The sequence below is a fragment of the Sardina pilchardus genome, chromosome 1 (genome assembly GCF_963854185.1).
Source record: "Sardina pilchardus chromosome 1, fSarPil1.1, whole genome shotgun sequence".
NCBI lineage: Eukaryota > Metazoa > Chordata > Actinopteri > Clupeiformes > Clupeidae > Sardina > Sardina pilchardus.
The window spans coordinates 5,654,972-5,672,321 of record NC_084994.1 but is presented as its reverse complement, the minus strand read 5'-3'; the positions used below and the strand labels follow the sequence as shown (position 1 = coordinate 5,672,321).

The 17,350-nt window shown below is 42.8% G+C and overlaps 2 protein-coding genes across 2 annotated transcripts; both read left to right on the top strand.

Moving 5' to 3' along the window:
- Window positions 1-892: 892 nt before the first annotated feature.
- LOC134079035 (interferon-induced protein 44-like) lies at window positions 893-3,138 on the top strand. Its single transcript, XM_062535234.1, has 5 exons — window positions 893-1,078; window positions 1,465-1,617; window positions 1,812-1,983; window positions 2,175-2,275; window positions 2,416-3,138. The coding sequence occupies exons 1-5, from the start codon at window positions 893-895 to the stop codon at window positions 3,136-3,138; spliced, it is 1,335 nt and encodes a 444-aa protein (XP_062391218.1).
- Window positions 3,139-8,063: 4,925 nt separating this feature from the next.
- On the top strand, window positions 8,064-14,007 carry LOC134078930 (interferon-induced protein 44-like). The gene is made up of 8 exons (XM_062535127.1): window positions 8,064-8,247; window positions 8,564-8,597; window positions 9,491-9,689; window positions 9,886-10,038; window positions 12,324-12,330; window positions 12,728-12,802; window positions 13,115-13,215; window positions 13,765-14,007. The coding sequence occupies exons 1-8, from the start codon at window positions 8,064-8,066 to the stop codon at window positions 14,005-14,007; spliced, it is 996 nt and encodes a 331-aa protein (XP_062391111.1).
- Window positions 14,008-17,350: the final 3,343 nt, after the last annotated feature.

Genomic DNA, 17,350 nt, shown 5'->3' with positions numbered 1-17,350 from the left:
GCTGAGCTAGCGTGCAGTAGCCTGTAGGGTGGTGGTAGTGTAGTGGTTAAGGAGCTGGGATAGCGTGCACTAACCTGTAGGGCTGTGGTAGTGTAGTGGTTAAGGAGCTGGGCTAGCGTGCAGTAGCCTGTAGGGCTGTGGTAGTGTAGTGGTCAAGGAGCTGGGCTAGCGTGCAGTAGCCTGTAGGGCTGTGGTAGTGTAGTGGTCAAGGAGCTGGGCTAGCATGTAGTAGCCTGTAGGGTGGTGGTAGTGTAGTGGTTAAGGAGCTGGGCTAGCGTGCAGTTCAATTCCCAACACCCACCGTTGTGCCCTCGAGCAAGGCACTTCACCCCAAGTTGCTCTGTGGACAATGTAATTCCTTATAATATACTGTAGTTAAGTTGCCATATGTACCGGTAAGTAACGTTGGGGAAAAAAAGTGTCTGCTAAATGTAATGTAATGTAATGTTTGATACTTTGTCAGACATTACTTGAGATATACATAATTTCTAAACTACTCCAATCAGCATTGATCAGCAGATGGATTCTCATAACAGAACTTTCAATGCTTGTAAACTGCAAATATACATTGGCTGTGTTATCTTCTTTTTCGCAGTTTGATACTGTGTCAGCCAGTACTTATTTGTGATACATCATTTTCTAAACCACTTGACATTATAAAAAAAATAGAAACAAACTTGCTTGATTTTGTTTAGGTTATGGGCTATTTACTCCTTGATTGGCTGATTTAATGATTGATTTATTGATTGATTGATTGATTGATGTACTGTACATCCAAAATAACATGTAAACACTTCTCTCTGGATGTCTGGGCCATCTTGCAATCTGATGCCAACTGGCTTTAATTGTTTGTTGTTTTGGTTTGTTTACTAAAAATAGCACAAAGGAAAACATGGCAGACCTTTTGAGGAAATTTCCAATCAGTACTCCAGATGTTGACAAACTCCGCATCCTGGTCCACGGTCCAGTGGGAGCAGGGAAGTCCAGCTTCATCAACTCCATCGACTCCGTCTTCCAGGGGCGCATGGCCAGTATGGCCATAGCAGACGCAGCGACTGATCGCAGTTTCACCAAGACGGTGAGTCATCTGTCTCTGCCAGTGTCAACTCATCTCATGGTCAATGTCACTGTCACTGGGACATGTTGCAAATGATGCAAAAAGTAGATGGGTATGCTTGAAAAAAAAAAAAAAAAAAGATTTCGGAAAATTAATTAAAATGGTGGATATAGAGTTTTGGAAAATAACTCTTTAATTGCTATATTTGAGACGTTGTGAAGACCATAATTACTTTGTCCAGTGATGATTTACCCATGTGTGTCTGTCAGAGCAGACTTATTTATCAGAAAATGGTATTGGAACCTACCAAACAAGGAGATCCCTGCTAAGCCCTGTTGAACTAGGGGGGTTGTGAATAATTACTTTGTCCAAAGACGATTTACTCAGTGTGTCTGTTTCATTCTTAGTTCCAAACGCACTACATTAAAAATCAGAAGTATGGAACCTCCCTGCCCTTTGCCCTGTGTGACATCATGGGTCTGGAAGCTGTGAATTCCGAAGGGGTGAAAACTGAGGACCTCATCAAAGTGTTGCAGGGTCACATTGAAAATGGCTTTATGGTAAGAAGCCATCATATTCACATTATTCTATTTTAGTTTAATGAATGTAATTTTGTTTCTAAATGCTTCTTGACAAATTTCTCACATAAAATAATAAGGTTGAGGAAGATCCCTCTCCCTCTTTATGTAATTCTCTCATGCATGCTCTCTCTCTCCATCTTTCTCTATTTCTCGCTCTCTCTCTCGCTCTCTAGTTTAATCCTACCAGCCCAGCTTCAGAGAAGGACCCTGGATACAAAAGCAGTCCCACGTTGAAAGACAGAATCCACTGCCTGGTCAGTGTCATCCCAGCCAATTCCATCTCCATGATGGACGATGGCGTCATTGAGAAGATGAAGCATGTCAGGGCCAAAGCTGGTCTTCAGGGTGAGTCAAGACAAGAAATATAAAATAAATTATAAAAGCAAAAAAGAAGTTCATGTAAATCATGTTTAGCGTCTGTTTATTGTGTGTGTGTGTGTGTGTGTGTGTGTGTGTGTGTGTGTGTGTGTGTGTGTGTGTGTGTGTGTTTGTGTGTGTGTGTGTGTGTGTGTGTGTGTGTGTGTGTCCTGCTGCAGGTATTCCTCAGGTGGTGGTCCTGACTAAAGTGGATGAGACATGTCCCACAGTAAAAAAGGACATTAAACTTGTCTACAGGAGCAAGAAGATCAGAGAGAAGGTGACACCTCTCTCCCTCTCTCTCTCATTAGTGTTTGGCTGACTGTGTTTGCCATTGCAATTATCCATAAATGTATATACATTAGATTTGGTGTGCATAGATCATTGTGTGTGTGTGTGTGTGTGTGTGTGTGTGTTTAGATGGAGGTGTGTAGCAACAGACTCGGAGTTCCCATGAACTGCATCTTCCCAGTGAAGTGCTACCATGAGGAGATTGATCTGAATGATGAAGTGGACGTGCTGCTGCTCTCTGCTCTGACCTTCATCCTCAACTTCGCCAACGACCACGTGGAAGTGATGGCGTCCTCTCCGCCCCCTGCTGTTAACGTGAGGGGTGGCAGCAGCCCCCAATATGCAGTGATAGCGCCCCATGTCCGTGACCACCCCAAACATCAGGTGGCAGAGAAGGCACCCCCTCCTAAAGGTGCCCACCCCAAACATCTCGTGGTAGAGAAGGCACCCCCTCCTAAAGGTGCCCACCCCAAACATCTCGTGGTAGAGAAGACACCCCCTCCTTCTGGTGCCCACCCCAAACACCAGGTGGCAGAGAAGGTACTTCTTCTTGCTGGTGCCCACCGCAAACATCACGTGGCAGATGATGTCAGAGGTCACTTGAAGGAGCGAGCCCCCCATGGCTACGTCGAAGATGAATATGAAGTCGACCTCTACAATGACACCTCTCCACCTCCTTCTCCACCTCCTCCTCCACCTCCGTCTCCACCACCTGTGTCTCCCTCATCACCCTCTCCTGTTTCTACACCTCCTGGTCCGAGTCGTCCTCGTCCTCCTGTTCTTCCTCGTCCTCCTTCCCTTGAGAAAAAAGTCGTCTTTGAAGAGAAGCATCGTCCTTTCAAATATTTTTAAACACACACACACACACACCCTATACACATACTGTACAAATACACAAACGGAGTCATATATGTAAGAGTACTCAAAAACACACACACACACACACACACACACACACACAGACAGCGAGACACACACACACACACACACACACACGCACACACACGCACACACATGCATATTAATTTCCTATTTCTACACCTCCCGGTTTGAGTCGTCCTCGTCCTCCTGTTCTTCCTCATCCTCAACAAATTCCTCCTTCCCTTGAGAAAAAAGTCATCTTTGAAGAAAAGCATCGTCCATTAAAATATTTTTAAACACACACACACACACACACACACACACCACACTAACACACATCCTATACACATACAAATACACAAACACAAAAAAAGAGTCATATTTGAAGAGAAGCATCGTCCATTCAAATATGCTTGGACAGACAGACAGACAGACATATTAATTTGCCAACTGCACAGAAATTCATTCAATGTGTAAACCACCCTGGCCAATAAAACTGTTTCTGATTCATCTACTGTGTGTTGTTTTGTTCACTATTAACTAATCATTAATTTAGAATGGAAGCACCGAGCTCATAAGGCATGACACAGAGACACTCAATCAGATGAATCATTGACTTCATTACAAGTCCCGTTATAAAGTTATACTGGCATGAGCCGGAAAGCCCTGTAATATTAACTTCCAATCTGATATCAACCACTTTTATTGGCCTGGAGGCTCACAATAGGACTCTGTGACTCTGTGATAGGCAGGACAATTCACTTTTACTGACTGAGTCAACAAACAGACGAAGAGACCAGACGCTTCCAAGCTTACATAACTGGGCTTTGAGGCTCTGGCCAATCAGCTGACAGCAGTATAACTGGGCTTTGAGGCTCTGGCCAATCAGCTGACAGCAGTATAACTGGGCTTTGAGGCTCTGGCCAATCAGCTGACAGCAGTATATCTGGACTAAATCACAGACCAACTGACTGCTATGAGGAAGTCAGAGTTGACCTTGGTCCATGGGAATCTGGTCAACCTGCATGATCCGTGCTCCGAGGCAGATTTATGCCATGGTCCCATTCCCTCAGTGCATGGGTCATTATGCTACGTGTTCTACAGAGTCTGCAAGACAAAAGGCTGCTGTGGAGATTATATTAGTCTATCCCAGTGGTGTAGTATATGTGATATGCAGGACTGTGCAGTATACCCACTTAAATAGCATCGCCATCTCAGTATGCCTGCTTAAAATAGGCAAGGATGGGTATTGACATTTGGATTTGATTACAGTATACCCACTACAGCTAACTACTACATCACAGTATACCCACTACAGCTAAGTAGATACACCACTGGTCTATGCTATCCATTGGATGTTAATGGAGGTGATTACAGTATACCCACTACAGCTAACTAGATACACCACAATATACTACAGCTAACTAGATACACCACTGGTCTATTCTATCCACTGGATGCTAATGGAGTTGATCACAGTATACCCACTACAGCTAACTAGATACACCACAGTATACTACAGCTAACTAGATACACCACTGGTCTATTCTATCCATTGGATGCTAATGGAGATGATTCTGACCCATTTCTATAATGCTGAGCAATTGAACGAGAGTTCTACACTTCCTCCAGGATGGGACAGGCATCCGTTTAGACTCTGTGGGCTTATTATCCGTATGTTGTTTTTACAATGGGGTCTTGGGTGATCCGATCACAATTGGTCAACCGAGACAAATCATCGTTTACACATGTGCCTAAGGTGTACAGCTAGATACATTGCAGGTGACTTGAGTTTGGATCCCATTACATCAGAGTCATTAGAACGTCCACTGTCAGGGACTCATCCATGTTTACACTACAGACACGTTTCGGAGCATCTCGACAAGCGGCTCTAGGTGATTGTTTAGAAGTGCCAGGTTTCGGTCGTCAGCCTGACTGATTAGATTGCTGAGCCAAGCATTCCACACATTTTATTGTTATGGCAGAATCACATGTCTTAGAGTCCATGAGGCCTAAGGCTTCTGTTATTGGAGGGATATGGATCAAGGTTGACCACAACATTCTGGAAAGACGGAGGGAGGGATAGAGAAAGAAGAAGGGGAGGAGGGGATAGAGAGATAGAGAGAGAAGAGAGAGGGAGAGTGGGTGGGAGGAAGATAGGAAAAAGGAGGAGGAGAAAGATTGAGTGAAAAAAAGAGAGCGGGAGAAAGGGGTGGAGAGAGAGTGGGAGTGAGTGAGTGAGAGTAAGGTATGGAGAGAGAGAGAGAGAGAGAGAGAGAGAGAGAGCAAGAGGTGGAGCGATAGAGGGAAGAGAGGGATTGATCACAAACAGAGATAGAGAGAACAGGGAAGAAGACAGAGGGTGACAGAGGTAAAGAAGTAGAGAGGGAAGGAGAGAGAAAGGAAGAAGGAACGAGATAGAAGTAGAGGAGAGGAAAGAGAAGGATAGAGGTGAGGGGGGAAAGAGAGAGGTGGGGAGAAGGGGAAGACGAGAGAGCGACAGGATATAACTCCAACTGCACGGACATAAACCACAAAAGGTAAGAAGAAACTACGAAACTCACAATTTACAATGATCTCTGATTGTTTACAGTGAACTTCGATTGGTATTCTGATACAGTCAGAAACACAGTTAACAGTGATCGTTGATCAGTATTCTAGTACTAAGTATCTACTATTGAAGTGGTCTTAGAATAATCTGAAACAGCACTTGAATTGACTGAAATATAGACGGATGACGGTGAATGCCAAAGTCCACAATACATACAGGCAGGCTGTGGATAAGTCATCTGAAACTTCCTGAACTTTGCTTTGGCAGGCCATTCATGAATAGAATATATACTTTTTTGATCCCGTGAGGGAAATTAGTTTCTCTGCATTTAACCGAATTAGTAAACACACACAGCACACAGTGAACACACAGTGAGGTGGATCACACACTAACCCACAGCAGTGAGCTGCCATGCCCAACCAGCGGCGCTCGGGGAGCAGTGAGGACTTAGGTGCCTTGCTCAAGGGCACTTGGTGGACTGGTCGTGGATCAAACCGGCAACTCTCCAGTCACAAGCTCGAAGCCCTAACCAGTAGGCCACGGCTGCCCCATTTATGACTGTGCAGCTGTTGGCATGCTGCCGGTGACATGACACTTGTGGTGCGCCTTTAAAGGCGTATTCACACCTGCCTTGTTTAGTTCGATTAAAACGAACTCAAGTTCGTTTCTTGTTTGGTTCGGACCAAAGCAAGTGTACTTCCTGGTGTGAACACGCCCTAAATGTAACTTGCCATGAATATTAAGTAAATACATGACATGTTATTAAAATGACAGATGGAATATAACTGAAGAAATTAAAAAGATTTTAGACCAATAATTATTAGTGGTAAAATATTGGGCCATTTTTCAGCAACCTGCCAATGGATAGCTGGAGAACTGATGAGTAAAAAAACACAGAGCCTCTTGCTGTCTGGGCATACATTCCTAAGATGTTATTTGTTTCTGAAAGCAACATATTCCCTTGGGACAAAAGGCTGATAAAATGTGTGAATGTTGAACCTCTCTTCAGATTCGTGTTGAGGCCAGCTGAAATACCATGTTCAAAAAAAAGAAGGTATATTTTTTTCTCTACTCAGAAATCAGCATCAACGGACGTGTGGCCCATTACTTGTTTTGTAACATTCCATACTGGAACATGTTACAGCTCCAGTAATATGGACACACATGCTACTGATTTTAAGCTATACGCTAGTCTAATATGGACACACATGCTACTGATGTTATGCTATACGCTAGTCTAATATGAGCACACATGCTACTGATTTTATGCTATACGCTAGTCTAATATGAGCACACATGCTACTGATGTTATGCTATACGCTAGTCTAATATGAGCACACATGCTACATGCTAATTTAATTTAATAATTTAAGACACTCACTGTTTTATGGGGAGCGTACCTATGTTAACCAGGTCCTTTTCCCCGGGTCCTATGTTCCCTATTCTGTCAGGAACAGGGGAACATAGGACCCTTTTTTGACAATTTTAAAAAGGGTCATGTGTTCCCCGCTTTTCCCAAAAAGGGTCATATGTTCCTCGGTGTGTATTGCGAACAGGAAACATATGATCCTTTTGGGGACAATCGGGGAACATAGGGATGACCCCGTTTTGTGCTACATGCTAATTAGCCCTTTTCACGTGATGTCAGACAAAGCGTTGCTGGGTATCCTCCGGCATGTCCAGCCGCCAAATACTACAGAAGAAGAAGAAGAAGTATTCATGGGTTTCATCAGGTCTTTTCCACAGGTGTATACAATCAAGCACCATGCAGTCTGCATTGATAATCAAGGTGCTTGATTGTATACACCTGTGGAAAGGGACCTGATAAAACCCATGAATACTTCTTCATCTTCTTCTGTAGTACTTGGTGGCTGGACATGCCGGAGGATACCCAGCAACGCTTCGTCTGACATCACCGTGTAAAGGGCTAATTGAATATTGACACACTGACTGTATGCTACATGCTAATTTAAAATGGACACATATTGTCTTATGCTACATGCTACTTTTAGATGTACACACACTATTTCATGCTAAATGCTAATTTAATATGGTAACACACTGTTTATGCTACATGTTAAGTTAATATGGATACTCACTCTTTTTTCTATATAGGCCTACTAATTCAATATGGACACACATGCTTTATGTCACAAGCTCCTTTCATATGGACACATTCTGTTTTCATGCTACAAGCTAATTTGTATGTTGTGTTTATGCTACATGCTAATTTGCATTAAAGTAGCTACATCAAATGGTAGTCAAAGTAGCATTGTGACAGGATGTACACATAGAGATGAAATACCAATCAAATTGCTAACAAATTGTTTGTTCCTTTAGCATACCCTAAGAGCTGAGCAATAATATGTTTCTGTTTAACTTTGTGCAGAAAGATCCCCACGCGGATCCCAAAAACCTCGGGAAGAAACAAACTTTGTCCAAAGATGAACGTCCGGAAAATGATTACAGTGATGTGGTCCCCAAACCTGGCTCCAATCCTCCAATCGTACCTGATCGCCCTAAACAGCTTGCACATACAACCACACAACGTATGGGCCTTTCGCTTCCTCTATTGGCAAAATGAAGGATCTACTGATAGTAAAATGTAAAAATATTTTGGCAGAATTGAATGATCTTTGAAAATGTAACTTTCAGATGGGTAGACAGACAGAGAGACAGACAGATGGATGCACTCGATTTATCAATCGTTATACTGACTGGCTCTACCTCTGAGCCCCTGAGAGGAGGAGGTTGGGTTTTGACAGAGAGTGTGATCAGATCAAACACAAACACACACACACACACACACACACACACACACAGACACTGGTTCTGACAGGAGTCTGATATCTTTCTGTTTCACAGTCCTGAGCAAAGAATGGAGGATCCTGGAGTGGAGGTGAGTGAGTCTTAAAGAAACCTTTTTAAACCTAGTTTCTGTTCAATTGGTTCTTGTGGTGTACTTGTGTTTGGTTGTTTTTCCGTTTCTGTTCAGTTGTGTCAGTATCAGTATGGTGCCATCAGTCCCCAAGTATTTGTTAAGACCCAAAATCCCATCAAAAAGAAAAAAACGTATTAATGTAAAATATGATAGCTTACTTCCAAGCCTGTTGCCTTCTAGATACTTGTTTTATTCACTCAAAGGATTGTTCAATCAGATTTTTTTTTCTTTCTTTCTTTCTTTTTTTTGGGGCGGGGGGTTGTTTTCAGGAAATTCAGTATGTTTACAAAAGAGGGGACAAATGACTGTTCAGTAATGTTCAGTATGTATACGTGAGTACTGTTCAGTAATGTTCAGTATATCTGTACACATGTGAATACTTCCTCTAAGGGCATACTCACATTAGGCAATTCGTACCGTACCCGAGTACACTTGGACCCTAAAGTCCGGTTCGTTTGACCAGTGTGATCGCTTCGTTCCGTACCAGGGTACGGTACGCTAGTACGCTTGGAGGAGGTGGACTCTGGTACGGTATGCATGGAAGCACAACGTCATTAATGATGAAATAAACAATAACGTTCCAATTAATAATCACACGTTGCATAAAGATTCTAGAACACAGCAACTCAATCATACCCAAGTACGGTTTGATTATATGCAGTGTGAGCAGCACAGACCAGGGACCAGAGGCAACCGTGCTCCAGTACGGTACGGGTGAAACGTACCTAGTGTGAGTGCGCCCTAAATCTCTGGCTCATTCTACAGTCTGGTGCCAATGGGCTGCAATGCTGTGCTTGTTTTGTTTACTTGTTGCCAGTATAGTTATGTTTTTACATTTTCTCAATAAACAGCAAAAAGAAAAACACGGCAGATTTTTTGAGGAAATTTCCAATCAGCACTCAAGACGTTGACAAACTCCGCATCCTGGTCCATGGTCCAGTGGGAGCAGGGAAGTCCAGCTTCATCAACTCCATCGACTCCATCTTCCAGGGGCGGATAACAAATATGGCCGCAGCTGAAGCAGCGACCGGCCACAGCTTCACAAGGACTGTGAGTGACCTGTCTCTGTCAGTGTCAACTCATCTCATGTTCTCATGTCAAGTAGTCACTGGGACATGTTACAAATAGTGCGAAAGTAGATGTGTATGCTTGCTGTAATTTGTTGAATTGTATTTGATATGTTTTGTAGACCATCATTTCTTAGTCCAATGATGGCTTTACCCAGTGTGTCTGATTTCATACATAGTTCCAAACCTACCACATCAAAAATCAGAAGTATGGGTCCTTCCTGCCCTTTGACCTCTGTGACATCATGGGTCTGGAAGATGGCCGTTCAGAAGGGGTGGACACTGAAGATCTCATCAAAGTCTTGCAGGGTCACATTGAAGATGGCTTCAAGGTAAACCACCCCAGTATCTCATATTCATCATAAAAGTGACATCAGAGACACAGATCAAACACTGATACTGCTAATAATGATTAATTACAGTATTACAGAGTGACATCAACGATGGCCATGCGAGACTCACAGACTAAAGTGTTTTGAGATCACATCAAAGATGACTGACGACATATTGTCTCATCTCTAGGCTGCTCACTTGGCTTAGACTGGGCATAAGCACTTGCAAACCGTTGTGCTCAAAGGCTGCTTTTTCAGTGATTTTTATGTCAGCTGTTTTATGTCAGTTTGTTGTTGTAGTACACCACGTCATGTGGTGATTAGTACGGTGGCCCTGAAGTGCAAAACACAACACAAATAAGACAACACAACACAAAGAGAGAAATCACGGCCCCAAAGTGCACAACACAACACAAAAAGAGACAACACAACACAAAAAAGAGAAAAAACGGCCTCGAAGTGCACAACACAACGGCAAATCACACAACACAACACAAAAAGAGACAACACAACACAAAAAGAGAAAACACGGCCCCGAAGTGCACAACACAACGGCAAATCACACAACACAACACAAAAAGAGACAACACAACACAAAAAGAGAAAACACAACGGCAAATCACACAACACAACACAAAAAGAGAAAACACAACGGCAAATCACACAACACAACACAAAAAGAGACAACACAACACAAATAAGACAACACAACACAATTAGAGAAACCTCGGCCCCGAAGTGCACAACACAACGGCAAATCACACAACACAACACAAAAAGAGACAACACAACACAATTAAGAGACAACACAACGGAATACCTTCGGGCCACATGAATCGTCGCTGGGACACGTACAGGCCTACAGCCCGCAGAAAATAGCATGCTGGGTCTTCACATGTCCATAAGAACCCACAGTAATGGAATATCCACGTTGTGTTTTATTCATAATATGTTTGGTGTATAATCCAACTCATACAAAAGCAACAAGTTCGAAACAAATCATCAGAAATCAGGAAGTAAAACAGCTTGTAACTCTGTCACCGTTCTAGATACCGTCATATACCATATATGGTAATTTTTGTGATATCCCCCTAGTTACCGTGGTAGCTACCACACATCAGAGCGATGGCTTTGCCCCACATGTCTTTCTGCGACGAGATATTCAAAACCGGAGGAGATTGGGCAAGAGAGCTGTCAATCAGGCTCCCCAAAAATCTCCAGAATGTTAGCTTTCATTTGACACCAATATTATGCTTCTACTCGAAGGGGTTCTTGTGTAAGAGTTTTATTGTCAGTAGCCTATGCACCATTAAATCTTCGAATTATTTCAGCCTGCATGTCTCTTTAAATCTTTTAATGAATGTTACGAGGACTTTACTAGGGTTTATAAAGTAAAGTCGCATATCACTGAAATCGTCTACCCCTTGGCTTCAACATTATCCGGTTTTCAATGACGAGGCATGTGGCTGACTAGTGCTGTCGTCATTCAAAGCTAGGGAGCCTGATTGACAGCTCTCTTGCCCAATCTCCTCCGGTTTTGAATATCTCGTCGCAGAAAGACATGTGGGGCAAAGCCATCGCTATGATGTGTGGTAGCTACCACGGTAACTAGGGGGATCTCACAAAAATTACCATATATGGTATATGACGGTATCTAGAACGGTGACAGAGTTACAAGCTGTTTTACTTCCTGATTTCTGATGATTTGTTTCGAACTTGTTGCTTTTGTATGTTGGATTATACACCAAACATATTATGAATAAAACACAACGTGGATATTCCATTACTGTGGGTTCTTATGGACATGTGAAGACCCAGCATGCTATTTTCTGCGGGCTGTAGGCCTGTACGTGTCCCAGCGACGATTCATGTGGCCCGAAGGTATTCCGTTGTGTTGTCTCTTAATTGTGTTGTGTTGTCTCTTTTTGTGTTGTGTTGTGTGATTTGCCGTTGTGTTTTGCACTTCGGGGCCGAGGTTTCTCTAATTGTGTTGTGTTGTCTTATTTGTGTTGTGTTGTCTCTTTTTGTGTTGTGTTGTGTGATTTGCCGTTGTGTTTTCTCTTTTTGTGTTGTGTTGTGCGATTTGCCGTTGTGTTTTCTCTTTTTGTGTTGTGTTGTCTCTTTTTGTGTTGTGTTGTGTGATTTGCCGTTGTGTTGTGCACTTCGGGGCCGTGTTTTCTCTTTTTGTGTTGTGTTGTCTCTTTTTGTGTTGTGTTTTCTCTTTTTGTGTTGTGTTGTCTTATTTGTGTCGTGTTGTCTTATTTGTGTTGTGTTTTGCACTTCAGAGCCACCGTAGATTAGGCTGCTATTAGTCCAAATCAACAGGTGCATAAGCTCTCGGTAGATTGTCGATGCTAAATGATCTTTGTTTGTGACTCAGTTTTTCTCTTGGCTAGATCCTGCATCAACGGGGCTTATGCACTTGATAGTGAAGCCATCTTGCTTTGGTTTCTTTGTTGCTAATATTTTTGTATAATTGTCTCTCCATTTGTCTCTCTCTCTCTCATTCTCCCTCTCTCTTTCTCCTTCTCTCTATCTCTCTCTCTCTCTCTCTCTCTCTCTCTCTCTCTCTCTCTCTCTCTCTCTCTCCAGTTTAATCCTGCCAGCCCAGCCTCAGTGGGGGACCGTGGATACAACAACAGTCCCGTGTTGAAAGACAGAATCCACTGCCTTGTCAGTGTCATCCCAGCCAATAAGATCTCCATGATGGACGATGGTGTCATCGACAAGATGAAGCACATTAGGGCCAAAGCTGGGGATGAAAGTGAGTTGCTGAAGAGCATTATAAAAAATACATACAAATGATTAAAAAAAAATAATAATACTGTAATAATTAGCCATGTTTAGCTTCATTTTAGTTTTGGCTTGATGATTATGATTATGATGGTGATGGTGATAACGATGACGATGACGACAATCCGATAATGATGATGATTTCATATGATTCAGATGGTGAATGTGTGTGTGTGTGTGTGTGTGTGTGTGTGTGTGTGTGTGTGTGTGTGTGTGTGTGTGTGTGTGTGTGTGTGTGTGTGTGTGTGTGTGTGTGTGTGCGTGCGTGCGTGCCTTGCTCTAGGGATTCCGCAGGTGGTGATTCTGACTAAAGTGGACGAGACCTGTACTAATGTAGCCAAGGACATTAAACTCATCTACAAGAGCCAAAAGATCAGAGACAAGGTGAGATCTCTCTGTGTGTGTGTGTGTGTGTTCTTGTTTTTTTGTGTTTTGTTGACTGTTTGCCATTGCATACTGTACACCCTGACTGAAATTTCAGGTTTCTGGCGAACAGTTGACACAAATTTGCGGCAAGGTCATTTTTTTTTACATTCAAGGTCATATTTTCACCTTCAAGTTCATATTTTCACATTTAAATTAGTTTCTGGCAAACAGTTGTGGTTAGCTTTTGGCAATTTTGCAAAAAAATTGCAGACTGACTCTTTGTTGCAAGAATTTTGCTGGAAGTTTGCCTCTAGCGGCCAACATTGGCAAACTTCTGGCAATATTTCCTAGTGAACTAGTGAATTTGTTTTCCATGAATCACCCACAAGTTTGCTGTAAATCTGCCGTAAACATTTCACTTTTGTAATGGCATGAATTTGGACATCTATGAATGTATGAATGTGTGTGTGTGTGTGTGTGTGTGTGTGTGTGTGTGTGTGTGTGTGTGTGTGTGTGTGTGTGTGTGTGTGTGTGTGTGTGTGTGTGTGTGTGTGTGTGTGTGTTTAGATGCAGGAGTGCAGTAACAGACTGGGAGTTCCCATGAGCTACATCTTCCCAGTGAAGTGCTACCATGAGGAGATCCATCTGAATAATGAAGTGGACGTGCTGCTGCTCTCTGCTCTGACCTTCATCCTCAACTTCGCCAACGACCACGTGGCAGTGATAGCACCCCCTGCTGCCAACATGAGTGGTAGCAGCAGGCAGCGCTACGTGAACGTTAGCGACAGTCAGCAGCCACCGCCCCGTTAGCTGCCACAAACACACAGACTCACACATACTCTCTTCATGACTTCCAATTCAATCAGAAACACCTGGTTTACCATCCACATTGCATTCTCAAGAAAGGAACACACACACACACACACACACACACACACACACACACACACACACACACACACACACACACACACACACACACACACACACACACACAATACGCCAAATATAACCTGGAACACCTTGTTGAGTTAATCACCTTGTGGTGAAACAGGTTGCAATTGAATGCAACCCAAAGACTGCACTCACACTCTAAGTTCACACATTCTCTAGGCATACAAAGGAATGTATGTGTAACGATGTCTAACGCTACCAACAAGCACCTCCCTGCACCACCTCACTGCACCACATTTGCTCATCGACCTGCCTGACGTTATCAGACATCTGACATCCGGCTTGGTGTGCACTGCACCTCTCTACTGCCCCCTTGTGTCTCTCCTCTGTATTACATTGGAATGGTGAGTCAGAGCAGAGATACTGTATGTTTTGAATAGCGTGATACTTCTGTCAAGACTGAACCACAATGGTGATGATATGACATCTGTCTGTTGGCTTTCTGTACACATTGCACATTTTTGCACTTGCAAAACATGCAAAACAAAAAGACCATGGCCATTTTGCCGAAGCTTTACGTACAATTTGTTTAAATTTCTAATTTAAATTGAATGCAAAAATGCATGATAATAAGGGTTAAATGTTTTCATATTCAGATACATACTGATATATAAAGAGCCCACTATGTTATGATGAATTAAATTTTTTTTTAATTATATGATATTGTCTTGTAATATTGCTATTTCAGCAAATAAACACACACACACACACACACACACACACATACACATATGTAATCTTAGTCTCTCTCTCTCTCTCTCTCTCTCTCTCTCTCTCTCTCTCAAACACACATGCATACACACTGACACATTTTTCATTTACATGACATAGTCTATGGAGGCGATTTACAGTGGTAAAATGCGAGTTTGTTTTGAAAACGTTGCGACGTTCTATTAGGCAGGCCTACATGTGTAAAAAATATTTTCGTCGTAGCCTATTTATGTACGTAGGGCGCGTATGCCTACGTACATTCATAGTTGTATATCTTATCTTCTATTTGTAGGCTATCTTTTAAAGCTCAGACTAATGTATAAGCATTTTCTTACATATTTGCTGGACTGACTGAGTTACGTGAGGTCAAACACCTATTCTAACGTGTTCAAAATGTCAAGTGGCGCAGCGTTAACACCCTGACTGCAACGTCAATGGCCCGGGTTCACAACTCAGCCGGAGCGAAATAAAGAAGTTCATATTGACTGAATTCAATGACCGTTTTTCAACGTCGACGAACAATTATTTTTTGTTAATTTTTTTTAATAACAAACTATCTGAAATAAACGGATGAATCACAATACTGTTTACCATTTACAAAAAATAATTTCGTCAGCCAATCAGCCAAATTGAGCCGCCATCTGACAAACTTTGGCTAAGCCAGTTAGACTTTTTGCATCTAAAAATAATTATATCATAGAGACACACGCGAAAAATAAAATAAGCCTATAAACTATTCACTGGATACACCACATCAGTATTGTGCTCGTGGCTACACAGGACTCAGTTGCATGTTCTCTAGACATGAAGTGGCAACTAAAGCCATTATCAGCCTATTGGAAACCGATCATTTCCCCTCCCCCATACACGTCTAACCAGTTCACGGAGGGGGAGGGGGGGGGGGGTCGTTTTGCTACGTGTGGACATGATCTTAGGCTACAGACATCACTGCGGCATAGACATATGCATAGGCTGTAGGCTGGTTTGTTATTTACATGCAACTCGTGGAAGAATGCGCAATCATGTTTCATCGCATATGCGCGTTTCAGAATGTTCGAATTCGCCAGCGTGCGTGTAGTTGTGTGAATAGAAAATAATAGAATAGAATATACTTTATTGATGCCTTGCTCAAAAGGGCTTCTGCCATACACAAGTCAGGGAACGAACCAGCAACTCTTGGGCGTAGGGGCTGAAGCTCTAACCAGTGGGCTACGCCTCTGCCTCCTCAAGGTTTTAAAATGTGTGTCTCAAAAAAATCCAACCCGACCTAGCGTTCATGTCATTTTTCTGCTATCGGAGGTCAGAAATTTCCGAAGGTCCGATGTGCATGAACGCACTATAAATCACAGACCAACGGACTGCTATGAGGAAGTCAGAGTTGACCTTGGTCCATTGGAATCCGGTTAACCTGCATGATCCGTGCTCCGAGGCAGATTTATGGCACGGTCCCATTCCCTCAGTGCATGGGTCATTATGCTACGTGTTCTACAGAGTCTACAAGACAAAAGGCTGCTGTGGAGATTATATAAGTCTATCCCAGTGGTGTAGTATATACGCAGGACTATGCAGTGTACCCACTGAAATAGCATCGCCATCTCAGTGTGCCTGCTTAAAATAGGCAAGGATGGGTATTGACATTTGGAGTTGATTACAGTACAGTATAGCCACTACAGATAACTACTACATTACAGTATACCCACTACAACTAACTACTACAGTACATCACAGTATACCCACTACAGCTAACTAGATACACCACTGGTCTATCTATCCATTGGATGCTAATGAAGTTGATTACAGTATACCCACTACAGCTAACTAGATACACCACTGGTCCATTCTATCCATTGGATGCTAATGGAGTTGATTACAGTACTCTGTGGGCTTATCCATATGTTGTTTTTACAATGGGGTCTTGGGTGATCTGATCACAATTGATCAACCGAGACAAATCATGGTTTACACATGTGCCTAAGGTGTACAACTAGATACATTGCAGGCCACTTGAGTTTGGATCCCATTACATCATAGTCATTAGAACGTCCACTGTCAGGGACTCATCCATGTTTACACTACAGACACGTTTCGGAGCATCTCGACAAGCGGCTCTAGGTGATTGTTTAGAAGTGCCAGGTTTCGGTCGTCAGCCTGACTGATTAGATTGCTGAGCCAAGCATTCCACACATTTTATTGTTATGGCAGAATCACATGACCTGGAACTGAGTCCATGAGGCCTTAGGTTTCTGTTATTGAGGGATATGGATCATTTTGGAAAGAGGGAGGGAGGGATAGAGCAAGAAGAAGGGGAGGAGGGGATTGAGAGCTAGAGAGAGAAGAGAGAAGGAGAGTGGGTGGGAGGAAGATATGGAAAAGGAGGAGGAGTAAGATTGAGTGAAAAAAGAGAGAGAGTAAGGGGTGGAGAGAGAGGGAATGAGTGAGAGTATGGTATGGAGAGATAGAGAGAGAGTGAGATAGCAAGTGTGTGGGA

Excerpts from the sequence above, each read along its gene's own strand:
- LOC134079035 (XM_062535234.1), top strand. The coding sequence starts at position 893 with ATGGCAGACCTTTTGAGGAAATTTCCAATCAGTACTCCAGATGTTGAC. Across the intron at positions 1,079-1,464 it reads ATCGCAGTTTCACCAAGACG|TTCCAAACGCACTACATTAA; the intron begins GTGAGTCATCTG and ends TTTCATTCTTAG. Across the intron at positions 1,618-1,811 it reads ACATTGAAAATGGCTTTATG|TTTAATCCTACCAGCCCAGC; the intron begins GTAAGAAGCCAT and ends CTCGCTCTCTAG.
- LOC134078930 (XM_062535127.1), top strand. The coding sequence starts at position 8,064 with ATGTTTCTGTTTAACTTTGTGCAGAAAGATCCCCACGCGGATCCCAAA. Across the intron at positions 9,690-9,885 it reads GCCACAGCTTCACAAGGACT|TTCCAAACCTACCACATCAA; the intron begins GTGAGTGACCTG and ends TTTCATACATAG. Across the intron at positions 13,216-13,764 it reads GCCAAAAGATCAGAGACAAG|ATGCAGGAGTGCAGTAACAG; the intron begins GTGAGATCTCTC and ends GTGTGTGTTTAG.